Genomic DNA, 15,353 nt, shown 5'->3' on the forward strand with positions numbered 1-15,353 from the left:
GGAGTTTGTAAGACGCTCTGAGACACCTTTGGGTACTGAAGAGTGGGGTATAAATCCAATCTCCCCCTCCTCATAATTTTTTAATTGCCTAAAGGGTACAGAGTAAAAGGGAGGGAAGGCTGAAACCTCTTCCCGCCATGCCGGTCTGCAGAGCAGCATGGGGCAGAAAGTATTTTTCAAGGTGAGTCCACAGTTGTATCTGATCTGTGACACAGATTAGAATTTTTCTTGTAATGAGACTAGGGATGCCCGCCTCCAGGTGGCACCTGGGGATCCCCTGCTATTATAGCTGTTCTCCAGATTACAGAGATAATTTCCCCTGGAGAAAATGGATGCTCTGGAGGGTGGACTCTATGGTATTGTACCCCAGTGAGGTCCCTGTCCTCTCCAGGCTCCATCCCCAAATCTCCAGGAGTTTCCCAACCTGGCTCTGGAAGCCTTATTCCCCCCATCCCTTGCTGGTGGCCATAGGGGACCTAGCAACCCTAAATGAGACCCCTTATGAGAAAGGTGGACTAGAAATAAATAAATAGTTGTGGTTAAAACAGACCATATTGTTCTTATTAATTACAGTTAAAGTGCTCTGTCTTGCTTGTAAGAGTATTGAGATGTTGCTTGTGTTTCTGTGGCAATCTCCCCTGTTCAAAACGCCCCCCCCCCACTCCACGGCTAACCTTGAGCTGGAAAAAAAATACAGATCTATATGTATTTATGCTAAAGGTGTAGCCTCTGGGATTGTGTTGATTTGGTTTTCAGGAAGAATTTTAAATGGAATAGCTGCTGGGACATCTCAGTAGGTTATTATTATTATTTTTTTAAAAAAATATGATGCAGCAATTTATGCTTTACTGCTGGAGGTCTGTTTCACTTTTCAGTGACGTTTCATAGCCAGTGGCTTCATAAGACCATCCATTTCTGAGAAAGCAACTCTGTTCTCTAGTAAAAATGATAAATAAACATTCCTATTTTCAAAATATTTTGAAATTATTATTGCCTAGACTAGATCATATAGGAAACATTTAAAAATTAATTTATAGAGATAGCATGAAATCCTTCTGTGGTCCACTGGGTCTCAGAATGCAGGTGTGTGTGCATTCATCCTTTTACTCTTCCCTGTTAACTTCTTATCGAGGACCACATCCTGCCTATGTTGTCCAGCCCACTGGTTAAGCTTCTCTTCTGAAGCCCTTCTCTCTGTGCCAGAGGTCAGGTGGGTGGCAGCCAGAGGTAGGGCATTTCCAGTGGTGCTACCTAACCTTTGGAAAGCCCTCGCACCTTGAGGCTCGCCTGGTGACTTCCTTACTTTTTGTTGGGCAGTAGACCAACACATTCCTTTTTACCCAGGCTTTTATGTAACTCCTTTAGCTGTTGTAGCAATATCTTTTGAGGCTGCGTAATGTGTGTTAGGTTAAGACGCTGAACTGCAGGCTGTGGAAGGCCAATAGTTCAGCAGTTCAAGACCCGGGAGCCGCAAAACGGAGTGAGCTCCCGTCTCTAGTTCCAGCTCCTGCCAACCTAGCAGTTCGAAAGCAAGAAATTGCAAGTAGATAAATAGGTACCACTTCGGTGGGAAGGTAACAGCGTTCCGTGCTCCTTGGTGTTTAGTCATGCCGGCCACATGACCACGGAAACGTCTTCGGACAGCGCTGGCTCTTCGGCTTGGAAACGGAGATGAGCACCGCAACCCTAGAGTCGGACTCGACTGGCTTTCGAGCAAGGGAACCTTTACCTTTTTAATGTGTGTTTTTCACTGTTTTTATGCCCTTGCTTGGTTTTAATGGCTTTGTTTTAATGGTTTCGTTTTATTGTTTGAGCTGTAAGCTGCCTAGAGCAGGTCTCTAGAGATGTGGCATTAAAAACTTTCCCAAATACACTAATAAATTATGAAGATTTCTGGGGGTCTGCTGAGCCTTGTGTTGCATCGTGACTGGCTAAGTACGCATATGCTGGGAAGCCCTGGTTGGAGCTAGGCCGGTCATTAGTAATCTGAAGCATTGTTGGAAATTTTTTACATGAATGGTTTATTTGCCTTGATGCATTTCTGTGATATTTTATTACTATTATTCAAATCCCGTAAAGTAGCTAATATATAATCTAATGGACCGCAAACAAAGATGAATAGTGCATTACCTGCAATTAGTTCATCCTTCAACTAGGACTTGAATGTAGGTCTCCTAGAGTCAAGCCTAATATGTTGTCTACTAGATTATGTCCATTATACCAGGCTTATCATATAACATTGCTTTCCAGGGTTACTAAACTATGAAGACCTCAGTAGCTTGGTATCTAAGGCAGAAGCAGATTCCGTTGCCGTGATTGTAAAGGATACAGTATTGAGATTTTCCTCCAGTGCTTTAGTGACTTTGACTGGTGGTTTCAGGGTAAGATTTTTTTTTGGGGGGGGGGGGGTAACACAAAGAAAATAAACCCATTTATTAAAAATATTTGTCACATTTATTATCATAAGGAATGCTTTGACTTCTTTTTTTACAGTAATGTTGATCTTTTAAAATCCTTAAAATGCTATAGCTCAGTTTACAAGAACATAATACTAGAACAAGGAATTTGTATGCATAATGGTATGCCAATAAATTTTTCATATCCTTGTGATGCTGCGCTGGACTTGATCCTAATTATATTGGGGTTTTTTGTCCTGTGTTCATAAGAGAATATACTTGCTTCTGTTGGCATAGACATGTTAAAGAAGAACAGAAATATGCAGAGAACACTGGTGGAGCATCTTGAAGGCCTTTTCATTTTTAGTTTTGAACGTAGTGTTACTTGGCTAGTCCACTGAGTGGGCACTTGACAGGGAGCCACTGGAAATTCAGCTCCTTAACATGTGTATCAGATTGAGACAGTGATACCTATGAGTTGCAGTCTTTGTTCATATTTTAAGGTTGTTAACAATGAGAAGGAGAATGGTGTGTAGCTCATCTGGACATAATTGCTTTAAGCTGGATTCATTAAGAATAGGTCCCCAAAGTATTGCCAATGAAAGCAGCTAAGGAATCTTCCAGAAATCTACTCTTCATCACTAGTGAAGGAAGAGTAGGACCTACCCTGGAGTAGCTTACAAAACTTCATTTGGATGATGGACAGCCATAAAATGCATGAACATGAACAGAGGTCATTTCATAGAAAAAGAGGTGCAGGAGCTCATTAGCATAATTTATTTGCATATGCCACACCTCCTGACATCACCGGAAGTGTGTCAGAAGGCAACACCCACCGCTCAGGCTTCACTGGACTGTTTTGGATTGCTAGCTATTGGGGGGGGGAGAGGAAGGTGCGGATCTGTCCTCGCAGAGGAGGGAGAGCTTTTACCTGAATAAAGCTTGGTCTTAAAGGTGCCACTGGACTGTTTTGGACTGGGGGGCCGGGGGGAGCTCTGCAACTTACCAGGCTGCTTCTTGCTCTGAGGGCTGCTGGGAGCAGGGGGTGTGGTTTGTTGCATGTGCCCATCCCCTGGGCTCTTTACTGCTGGAGCTCCGCTCCTGTGTGCTCCTGCAGGAAATGACCCCTGAGCATGAAAGATAAAAACAAAAGTTTTGCTTCCCTCCCTCCCTCTCTCTCACACACAATCTATGCAGGAGGAGGGTCACCAATCCTCAGCGTTTTCCCACAGCAACTACTAAATTTCAAAATCCTAATTTGGGTTGTCTTGTCTTGATACTAACTATACCTGTTATAGTTTTCTTTCTATTACTGGAGCCATTTCCCTGTGACATAGAGACCTAGTCATTGATACCAGAAAGCTAGACACTAAGCCAGCTTGGTGTAGTGGTTAAGAGCAGTGGACTCAAATCTGGAGAACTGGGTTTGATTTCCCACTCTTCCACACAAAGCCTGCAGGGTAACTTTGGGTCAGTCACAGTTCTCTCAGAAGTCTCTCAGCCTCATAGGGTGTCTGTTGTGGGGAGAGGAAAGGAAGATACTTGTAAGCCACTCCAAGACTCTTTCGGGTAGTGAAAGTTGTGAAAGTTGGGATATAAAACCAACTCTCCTCCCCTTCTTCTGCATTTCCATCTTTCTGATAAGACAATAAATTTCTGCCTGTACAACTTTGGAATTTCTTCTCTCTCAGGGATAGGTCTATTACTCCTTCCTTATCTTTTCTTTAGGCTTATAGTTCCTAGGATTGCTCTTTGTTTTTCAGGTTCTTCTGTATTGCTTACTTGATGATAAGGATGGTAATATCTGTTTACCTCCTTGATAATCTCAAAACTGGACCAATCCTGATTTGAGGTTGTGACTGACTGCACTTAGAAATGTTGTATAAACAGATGTAGGACTATGAAAGTTTAATTCTCCACAGAAACAGGGAGACTTGAGTGACAGGCTGCTCCAAGGAATCTGATTGGTTAGCTAGCATCAGCTGAGCAGAGAAAGGCTTGAGAGCTGAATTCAGTCTGATTTCAGCCCTGGCCAAGAAGAATCAAGTTCTGACAGTATCTGAATTCAGCCCTGACTGAGAGCAGTTTAACACAGATGGAGTACTGGGGAGGTTGGCAAGGAAGAGTGGGTAGTTAGGCAAAGACTCCCATTTGGGCCAAGGAAAGGGGATAGATATCCTAGTGCAGGGTGTCCAACATGTGGCCTGGGGGCCGGATCAGGCCCCTGGAGGGCTTCTATCAGGCCCGCGGTGGGACTGGCTGTCTTCTGCTTCTTTTTCCAGTTCTGCTGCTGCTGCGTCATCATAGGTTTGAAGCTTATAGATACACACCTGAACAGCATACTCAAGATTGCAACAGCACAGACATGTTGATGCAATAATTCAGAGCAAGAGTCAGTTACCAGACACTGTTAAATAAACAAAATATTGCAAAAGTGCTAATGTTTTAAGAATTTTTGTATTTTAAGTTAAAAAAAACCCTTTGTGTTTGTGTCCTTTATAAAGTTTATATCTCTGCTACCTGGCATTACATTTTATGACACACATGGCCCAGCCCATAAGGTCTCATTTATGTCAGCTCTGGCCCTCGTAACAAATTAGTTCGACACCCCTGTCCTAGTGAGAGAAAAGTTTCCCTACCCAGTCAAAACAGGGAGATAGCTCTGAAAAGTGGAGAGATCCCTGGTCTGGTAGGTTGGAGACTGCCTTGTGAAATCTTAAGAGTCAGTTAAAACTCAAGAAGAGTACTGATGTGTTTATGGAAACCAAAAGAGTCAGTGAATACTCAAAGGAAGTGTACTGGAGTGTTTGGGAAACACTGGAACAAAAGCCTCTCATCATAAAGATTTTAAGTCACTGTGAATTTTATTTATTTATTTTATTTATTTTTTATCCCACCCTCCCGGCCTAGGCTGGCTCAGGGTGGCTTACAGCAGAATAAAAGTTCTAATAATACAGAAAACAGAATTCATTACTTAATACAATTTCTAATAGATAATACAATAATATAAAAACATTGTTATAATCAAACATAATATTAAAGTGCTAGCAATTCCACAGTTTTTACTTTAGTTCTATAGATCTGCTTCAGTTAGGAGGGGCTAGGTCGGGCCGTAGTCACAGGGGCCAACAGATCAGGGCTTCTACCATAGTTGTCAGTTGTTATTAATAGTAGGACTGGTAGTTGTGATGGTAGTAGTGGCGGCGGCGGCAGCTCTAAAGGCCTGGCGGAAGAGCTTAAGAAACTCTCATTGGCCTGAAACATATGAACTGTAGTTTGTGCATCTACTGATTTTACCTCAGAGTTATTTATTTGAGTTACCTGAGAAATTTTACCCCCGATTTCACCTGACCTTTCCCCCTCTATGTTGAATAAAATATTTTGTTCTCCCAAAAGCCTCAAGTGCCATTTCAGTTATTTAAGTTAAAGGGGACTCTCAACCCTTCCCTCAGGTTCCTGGGCTGAGCCAGCAGTAAAATATCATACCATGACAGGGTGGGACAGCCAGAGTTCTTCAGTCACAAAAGGAAAGAAAAACAGAGGGAAAATTTTGCCTCTGAGAGAGAGAAGTGGACAGGTGCGTCATTCATTTCGGTCATTATAATGACACAAATGTGTGGAGTAGTGTTTGCTAGTTGTCTTAGAAATACGGAGTGTCTTCATATGTGTGTGTGTTGAGTCCCCTCCCCTTCCTTCTTTTGATATAGAGGGAAGCATGTGTTACTCATTTAATTTTGGTCCGGAGGTTCTGATACCAACAAAATGTGACAACACAAGCTAAAATAGTTCTCAACAATCTGTTCAGCTCATGTGGTATGTTTATTTGTCTTGTTAAATGTGCCTTGAGATGTTACCTATCCAGCTCTTTGATTTGCAAAGAATTGAGATAAGCATTTTTTTTTTACCAGACATACAAGTAAGTATTTGGAACTTACAATTCGCTGATAGTGACCTGTGATCACACTTTCACTGCAGCAGAAATGTAATGTTTGCTGCAAGTCATACTGTATAGGAAATCATGCTATGTGGCATGTCAAATATTAACTAACTGTGTTTTGTTGATATTGAGGTTTGGCTCAGTCTTCTGGTCTAAAAAAAATCAAACTAGACATGAGTTAGTCATAGGACCATGCAGGGAGATCCCCCCCCCCCAAGTGCACATCCCTATTCATGCTGCTGTTAGCTGTGATAGGGGAAAGGAAAGCAAATAGTAACTTTTTTTGGGGGGGGGAGATTTACCTCAAGAAAATGCTACAAGAAAGGGCAAAGCCATCCTTTATTACCTTTTCCCTTATCCAGTCTCACTGCTCCTATTTGCAGAAACAAGAGAGACATGAGATCTGATCATGGATCTCCAAAATATCTCCTAATTTGGTTTTCATGAAAGCTGTATTTGTCTTCAGGTTCTTGGTGAAGTGCTTGGTTGGAATGTAGAAATGTAAGAATGTGGAAATCATTGGATCTGTTAATAACCGTGATAAATTTGCTGTTTAATCTTAGATCAGCTCTTATTTTAGCAAAGAAAAAATTGCAAGTGGATGTTAAAAACAGGTCCTCATGATACTAAGTGCTTCCGCTTAACTGGTTGTGCATTATGACCTTTGGGAACATAAACAGATTCACCATACATGTATAGAAGAATTTAGTACTACTGTTCTAAAACTATATTTGGACATAGTTTGAAGACACATGAGCAAGCAACCTATTAAGTATTTGTACTCTGCTTTTCTCTCAGAAGGTACCCAAAGTGTCTTACAACCCCTCCCTCTCCAAAGAAAAGAATAAAGGTGTCTATATTCACTGAAACTAATAAACAAAAAAATGAAGAAACTAAGCAGGTAGGGATGCCAGTCCCCAGATAGGGGTGGGATATCTCTCAATTTGGTGGGCTCCTGCCCGCCGCCAGCCAGCTGGCTGGTGGGGAAGCCCTACCCATAAGCCCCACTCCCAACAGTGGCCACCTCTCTCCCTCCCCTCCTGTGAGATTTAAAGGGCCATCCAGCAGACTGGCAGGAGCACATGGCCTGCTGACCAGCTAGAGGGGCCTTTAAATCTTGCAGGAGGGGAGGTAGAGGGGTGGCCATTGGCCACACACCTGAACTCCAGATGATGAATTCACTGCTTGGAGTTCAGCCCCCCCCTTCTTGCCCAAAGCGTTTAAAGGAACCCTTTAAATGCTTTGGGCAAGAAGCAGGAGGGTACTAGTCCCCAATGTGATGATATCTCTTTGGTGTGATGTCATCACATTGAGGATGTTCCCTCCCCCTCCAGAAACACCCCCCAAAGTCCCCCACTGGGGACTAAGAAGGACCCTGGCAACCCTGAAAGCAGGTCCAATAATGCCTACCTGAGAGATTGGGAATCGCTTACTTTAGCTTTGGGTTTCATGGAAGAAAGATAGGGAATAAATGCCTTTGAGCAATTACACTTGTAGCTGGGTGATATTTGAGACACAAATTGCAGAGCACCAAGTGCCATGTAAATTTAGAACAGCTGTGATAAAAGATTAAATATATCTCCTTCTTTGTCACCCACACTGTCTACGTTTACTTAGTGGAGCTGTTGACTGAAGACATGAAGCACATCAGAAAATATGTCGCAAGCAACGAACTAAGAATTAGTACAATTGCATTATCACCACAGATTATTACATATGGTGCAATAATGCATTATGACAGCTATGACAAAACTTATTTTAAAAACTTTGTAGTGTCAGTATATAGAGCCGGTTTCCTGGGGGCAATTGGGGGCCTTCAGTTTTTTGTGTTTGCATGCTGTCTTCTGAAGACCATAGTATAAGAGAGAGAAAGCAGCAATGATTTGGTGGCAGAGACACTTTCTCTGCCCCAGCCCTCGCACTGCCACCTCCCCCTTGGAGCTGCAGCATCTCTCTATCTCTTCCTCCCCCTTCTCTCTTGTTGGTGTGGATGGTCTCTTTCTTTACCAGCATGTATGGTTCTTTTTTGGGGTTTTTTTTTTGGTATTTTTCATATGTGTGTGAGTGTGTGAGTGTGTGTGCACCTGGAAGTCATGGTGAGCTCTGGTGACTGATCCCTGCTGGGGGACATTCAGAGAGGTGGCTGAATAAACCCTGCCTGCACCTCCCGCCTCTGGTATTTCAGGGTCTCCCATCCATGTACTCTGGTATTCCATGTACTCCCATTAGGGTTGCCAAGTTCTTTTTCTTCCGCGGTGGGGGGCTCCCGGATGGCGTCTTGAGTGCGCGCCCCATGCACGTCAGCCAGAGGTGACGTGATGACGCCGGGCACGCTGGGGGCGGGGCCACAGCCATCTGAGGGGGGACATAGGGTGGGTTTTCCCCCGGGGCTCGATTCCAAAGCAGGGGGAAATCCGCCCCCCCGGGGGGACTTGGCAGCCCTAACTCCCATCCAGAGTCAACTCTGCTTAGCTTCCAAGATCTGATGAGGCTTGCCTGGGCTATCCAGGTCAAGGCAGCATGTACAGTTCTTGAGCCATTTATGGTGTTATCACGGAAAGGCTTGGCACCTTCAAATGTGCCTAGCGGGAGTCTGAGATTGAGCAAACACTGTGTATACCTTGTCACATGTTACTAAACCAAAGTGGTCTAAATCTGCACATCAGATATTCATTGGTATTTTGTCACTGAAACTTTCTCGCAGACAACTCAAGGAGCTAAAATTACTTATAGTACCTGGATGTCACTGTAAAATGCTTTGACACTTTGGGTGATTCTGCATTGGCTTTTCCCTCTGTTGTTTTAGCAAACCCACATTGGAACAGAAATTCCCCTCTGCACTGCATGCTGCTTTCACTTCCTTTGATCACTGGATTTTACAGTACCCTCTGCATAGCATGCCACTTTCACTTTCTTTGATCATCGAGTTTTATTGTGCCTTCTGCATAGATTTATGGCTGTTTTATGGCCATTCAGGGGTGACTTTGCAGTCAGTAGGGTGTTGGCCTGGGGTAATTGAACATGGTTTTGAGCTGCACCTTTTCCTCAGTGTTGAGAAAATGTGGAGCGAATGCCAGATACAGAACCAGCCCTTGACTGTATCTTAGATGATGACCTTGCTCAGTGCCATTTTAGGCCAAACATTAGCTACAGCAACAGAAGAGAAAACTTGCACCTAAATGCTGTTTCATCTTGTTTTTTAAAAAACCTCTTTTTTGGGAAATCAGCGTTATGGAAGCTTGCAGCAATTTTGCCCAGTAAACACTTGAGCTGACGGCTTGCATACTCTCTCACATAAAGCAAATCCTGGTGGGATTTGGTGATTCTGTCAACGGCAGAGGGTGAAGAGAGCCTTTGGATATGTTCCATGCCCTCAGTTCTCCCTGTGGTAAAGCACTCCACTTCAGATTAGGATTCTCCCCAGAGGCAAACTGATCCACTCTGTTACTTAAGCCCCAGAAAAGAATTTCGGTCTATAGAAATCTTGTCAGAGGTGTTTAGCAGAAGTCACCACTCCAGCTAGGGTTGCCAGCCTCCAGGTGGGGCCTGGGGATCTCCCGCTTTTACAACGATTTCCAGTTGTAATGGCTGCTTTGCAGGGTGGAATCTATGGCATTGTATCATGCTGAGGCCCCTCCCCTCCCCAAACCCTGCCCTCTTTGGATCCACCCCCAAAATTTTCTAACCCAGACCTGGCAACCCTAACTCCAGCTCATCTTCCAAAGCTTCTTGCAAGACATAAATGAAGAATGTGTTTATGATCACCTACATGTTTATTTTATTTATTTAAAAATTTTTATCCCACACTTTCTCCTCAAAAAGGAGACTCAAGATGTCTCTTAAAAACTGAACAATAATGAAAACAAACAAAAAGCAGGCAAACTTTACACACATTTTTTCAGCATCCTACATGACATTTATTTATTTAGTTAGGAAGCTTATTACCCACTTTTCTCCCTGAGGGTAACCCAAAGCTGCTTACAACTAACTAATTATAGTTATGTTTAGGGATGGGCATGAACCAGCTCACAAAGTAAAGTTCGTGATGAATTTTGGCTGGTTCATGGTTCACGAACTGAAGTTCATGGCAGGTCAACCAGCATGAACTTTCAAGCAGTGGTTCATGGAAGTTCATGAACAGATAGACTGTCTCAGCTCAAACAAAATGTTTACCAAACTTCAAAGCAACAAAGCAACTTCAAAGCAATTTGGGAGGGGGGATTTTCCAGCCTTGGAAAAACCAGTACATCCCCTTTCCGTTTGATGTGTGTACCTTGCACTCATGAACCTGCACCTGACATTTCCCCAAAGCACTTTCCTTCTTTGGAGGTCTATAACTTGGACACGGTATGTCCAATCTGAACATAACTTGGAGAAGAGCATCTGGGGAAGGTTCCATGCAACTTTAATGTCTCTAGCTTGCACAATATCCATTCTATACACTTCTGAACCTGCTCCTGTCATTTCCTTAAAAAGTATTTTCCTGGGGGCACCTTCTTTGAGGGGGCGTAACTTGGATGCTGCAAATCCAATAGTCACCAATCGTGGTGGGCAGGTAGAGGAGAGTCAGCCAGAGATCCCCTGTGAAGTTGGTGACTCTAGAACACTGGAGGGGGCATTCTACCCCATCACAAACCTCACAAATTGAACTGGTTCATTTGGCAGCTAAAAGTTTGTGATGGTTTGTGGTTCATGAACTGGGCACGAACCAAAACAAAATTCCTCGGTTCATGCCCATTCCTAGTTATGTTGCTTGAACAATAGTGTAAACAAGCAGTTTACAATTTACATTTTTAAAAAATGAAAACTCAAGGCCTCATCCTGAGTAGGATATAAACCTTGTGGGGTGGTTTACACAATGGTCATAGTTGTAAGCCTTGATGAGTAATTAATAATTACTTGGTGAGTAATCAACAGCTACTCACAGAAAAGCTTAGCTAGAAAGCTCTGCTTTGAAGAGATTAGTAAAAATTAGAAAAAAGGATGAAGACTTCTCCTTTTCTAGGAAGCCATAAAGCTAACCTTGCATTATTTGAAAGTCTCAACAGGCAGATGTGCACAAGATTTTGTCCAAAAGTTGTGTGCTCTTATTCAGCATTTCCAGTTTACTAAGCAGTGTCCATAGAATTGCCAACAGGTCTAGAGAAAAATGTCCTGTCCCTTTAATTTGCTGAAATGGGCAGCTTGAAGCTTTCCAAGATGGGGAAGTAAATGACATCCTGCTAAACCTCTGTTAAAGGACAAGATATATATTCTCCAGCCAGCTGGCATGTGTCTACCATCATATGTGCACAGGTTCCATGAATCTGGGCTTGTCTACTGCCTGTTTGTGCAGCAGAGAGTTAATATCATAGATCTGCCTCTTTCTTCAGAGTGTAGTGTTGCAGACATAGTTCTCCCTTTCTCATTTTATCCTCACAACCACTCTATAATGAAGGTTAAGTTGATAGAAAGTGACTGGTTCAAGCTTAACTAGCAAGCTTCATGGCAGAGAGGGATTTGAATTTGGGTCTCCCAGTGCCTAGTCTAACATGCAACCACTACACTGAAACCCTGCTACCCACATGCCACAGTATGGGGATTCCCATGCTATGTTACACTTTAGCACAGTGTTGAACAGTTTGTAGGAGTAGGAAATAATCCCAAGCAGATATGCCCAAAGGTAATAGGGTTCCCAAATCCCCCCGGGGGGCGGATTTCCCCCCACTTTTGAGGCCCGATTTCCGCCCCCACGGAATTGGGCCCGGGGGAACCCCCCCGCGTGCGCCGCCCAGATGTGACGTACAGACGCCGGGCATGCTGGGGGTGGGGCCACAGCCATTTGGTAACCAGAGGTCAATTTTGGATGTGGAAGAAATCCTATATGGGAAAGAAATCCAATGCTCCTCTGCAGGAATGAGTGAATGTTTACCATTTTGTTTCTTTTCATATTGCTTTAGAACTTGATTTATTGTTGCACAAATACTGTGGGCAAACGTGTACTATTTATAGAAAAAATTCAGTGCAGGGGAACAGAAAATGGTTTGAAAACAACAAATCTCAGGAGGGAGAAGCAACATTGAAACGGGCATATTTGGGTTGAAATAGCTGGGGTGAGAATGTTGAAATCTCCCTTACTCTTCTGCTTCCTAATAAGTACAGCAAAGAATGATAATTCCTGAAATAAAGGTATATATCTGTTGTAGGGCATGCATTTAGGTACTCAATACTTTTTACTAGATCCCTCAGTTCCTTCTGTTTTGTATGTGGCACTATGAAGGAACGGACTCACAAACTCTTCCCTGGAGATAGATCAAGATGGGTAGCTGTGTTAGTCTGTCTGTAGGTGGCTCAAGTGGTTAAGACACTGAACTGCAGGCTGTGGAAGGTCGGTAGTTCAGCAGTTCGAGACCTGAGTTGCTGCATGACGGAGTGAGCTCCCGTCTCTAGTTCCAGCTTTTGCCAACCTAGCAGTTCGAAAGCAAGAAATTGCAAGTAGATAAATAGGTACCACTTCGGTGGGAAGGTAACAGCGTTCCGTGCGCCTTGGTGTTTAGTCATGCCGGCCACATGACCATGGAAATGTCTTCGGACAGCGCTGGCTCTTCGGCTTTGAAACGGAGATGAGCACCGCAACCCTAGAGTCGGATTCGACTGGCTTTCAAGCAAGGGAACCTTTACCTTTAGCAGCAGAAAAGAGTAAGAGTCCAGTAACACCTTGTTATCTGAAGAAGTGAGCAGTGGCTCACGAAAGCTCATACCCTACCACAAATTTTGTTAGTGTTTAAGGTGCTACTAGACTCTTGCTCTTTTCTAAAGCTCTTCCCTGTTGCTTCTGATTGGACCTCTGGGAGAATCCTGTGGCCACCCCAAGTCTGTAGCCACCAAATAGGCATGGTGAATTTCCAGAGATCAGATCTAGAGAGGCCCCGGTCACACGGTCAGGAAACTGCGGGGGGGAAGCATGGCAGTTTGCCCCGGGGCAAACTAATGTGCGGTAAAGTGATCAGACCTCCCGTGGAGGTACCGTGGAGGTACCGTGGAGGTTCCATGGGAAGGGAGAGGTGCCAATCGCATGACAATCCCACGCGCAAAAAATAAGCGTGCGGTGCGGCAAACTGGATGTTTTGTTTTTTTTCGTGTACACCACGACTGCGCATGCTCCATTGGGTGCTTGTGCGCATCCACGGAGATTTGGGGGAAAAAACCCCTTTTTTGCAAGGGGACATGGGCGGGCGCCGGATGCCTCCGGAAACGCAATCAGACGCCTGCCCTTGCCCCGCAGTTTCTGGAAACTAGTACCTCCGAGGTACTAGTTTTTTGCTGCGTGTTTTTGGCGGGAAGCCTCGGTTGAGTCACGGAAGTGCTACGCTTCCCAGATGTGCTGGTGAGATCGTTCCCGGAAACTCCGCTTGTCTTCTGTCGCTCTAGCGTGGCTAATGCTCCATGTGACCGCAGCCAGAGTTTAAAATATAAGGAAGTTTAATAAACAAAAGAATACACATATTCTCTGTAAACTTTCAGGTTTAGAGGTGAAAATGTGCAGAATATTCTCTTTAAGCTTTCAGGTTTAGAGGTGAAAATGTGCAGAAAACACACACTTTTCTAGGTACTTTCTAAATGAAATTTGATTTAGGGCAGACTGGCTTTACTTCAGGTTGCAGTAAAGAAGAGTACATCATTACCTTAGGTCTACAGGGTGGGACCGCTCTCCCTTTCCCCTTGCTTTGTAGACAAGATGGAGTCCCTAAGTGAACGTTTAGTCCATCGTGGCTTGTGCCCATCTGAGGGGCTGCCTAAAATAGAAGAGGTACTTCTTCCTCATTTTCAGAGTTTTAATAACCTCTTTCTACCACCTCCCTTTAGGGATAACCTTCCTGTCCCAAAGGAAGAGTTTTCTTTCTATCGCTTTAATCTCTCGACCCTTATGGCTCTACATATGATTAGCAGGAGTCATTAGCTCAGCTAAGAGCTTGAGTGCTCTGTGCTGGGATCCTAACCTCTCCTATCTCTCATCCCTTTCCCTTCTCTCCACTACCGTTCTGCAGTAGGGCTCCTGTCCATGGGCAGAGAGCAGTCACAATAACTGAAACACTGAGGTGAATTCTTGGGTGGAGGATGTTTCTCCACAGACACACTAAGCAATCTACAACAGTGCTTTCAAGCACAGTAAGTAATGCACTTTCAATCCACTTTCAGTGCACTTTGCAACTGAATTTTACTGTGTTAAATTGCAAAATCCACTTGTAAATGGTTGCTGAAGAGGACTGAAACAGCATGATTTAGCATTTATGAAAGCGCCCATTTGAAATGTGGAGAGATCTCACTTGGGCTATACCAGTTCTGAAATGTCATACTAGGTCCACTGTTAACACTACCTATCCAGTCATCTTAAGTCAGATAGATACCTCATATGTATATCATCTGGATTAAGTTTACAGCAGCTACACCTTGTCAGGCATTCCCAACTGATTGGGGTGTGTGTGAGAGAGAGCTATCCCGTAGATTTCTTCATGACTGAAGAAACTGCTTTAAAGTAAAGCCAGCATGGGTGGAGGGGGGTAAACATGGTGTCTCTCTTGTCCTGTCATATGCTACCTACAGCTTCTCTCTAGGGAGTATTCCTTCAGTATTTTCTTTGAGTGAAAAAGTCCAGAGAACCTGGTGGTATCACAGCTAAGCATCTGCTCTCTAGGCAAGTTTGGGTGAAGGTGAATTGAAAGGGGCTAAAACTCAGAGGTTAAGATGCTGAGCTGCAGACCGGAAAGTCTGTAGTTTGGCAGTTCGAGACCCGAATGCTCCTGTCTCTGGCCCCAGCTCCTGCCAACCTAGTAGTTCAAAAGCAAGAAATTGCAAGTAGATAAATAGGTACCACTTTGGTGGGAAGGGAACAGCATTCCGTGTGCCTTGGCGTTTAGTCATGCCGGCCACATGACCACAGAGAAGTCTTCGGACACTGCTGGCTCTTCGGCTTAGAAATGGAGATGAGCACCGCCCCCCCCTAGAGTCGGATTTGACTAGCCTTTGAGCAAGGAAACCTT

The 15,353-nt window shown here is 44.0% G+C and overlaps 1 protein-coding gene across 1 annotated transcript in view; it reads left to right on the plus strand.

Moving 5' to 3' along the window:
- DNTT (DNA nucleotidylexotransferase) overlaps window positions 1-15,353 on the plus strand; it is a 186,174-nt gene that overhangs the window by 63,658 nt on the left and 107,163 nt on the right. The window contains 2 exon segments of the mRNA XM_015410995.1: window positions 2,251-2,381; window positions 3,128-3,129. Of these exon segments, the coding sequence (XP_015266481.1) occupies window positions 2,251-2,381; window positions 3,128-3,129 (133 nt within the window).

Source organism: Gekko japonicus, unplaced genomic scaffold (genome assembly GCF_001447785.1).
Source record: "Gekko japonicus isolate JY-2015 unplaced genomic scaffold, Gekko_japonicus_V1.1 scaffold335, whole genome shotgun sequence".
NCBI lineage: Eukaryota > Metazoa > Chordata > Lepidosauria > Squamata > Gekkonidae > Gekko > Gekko japonicus.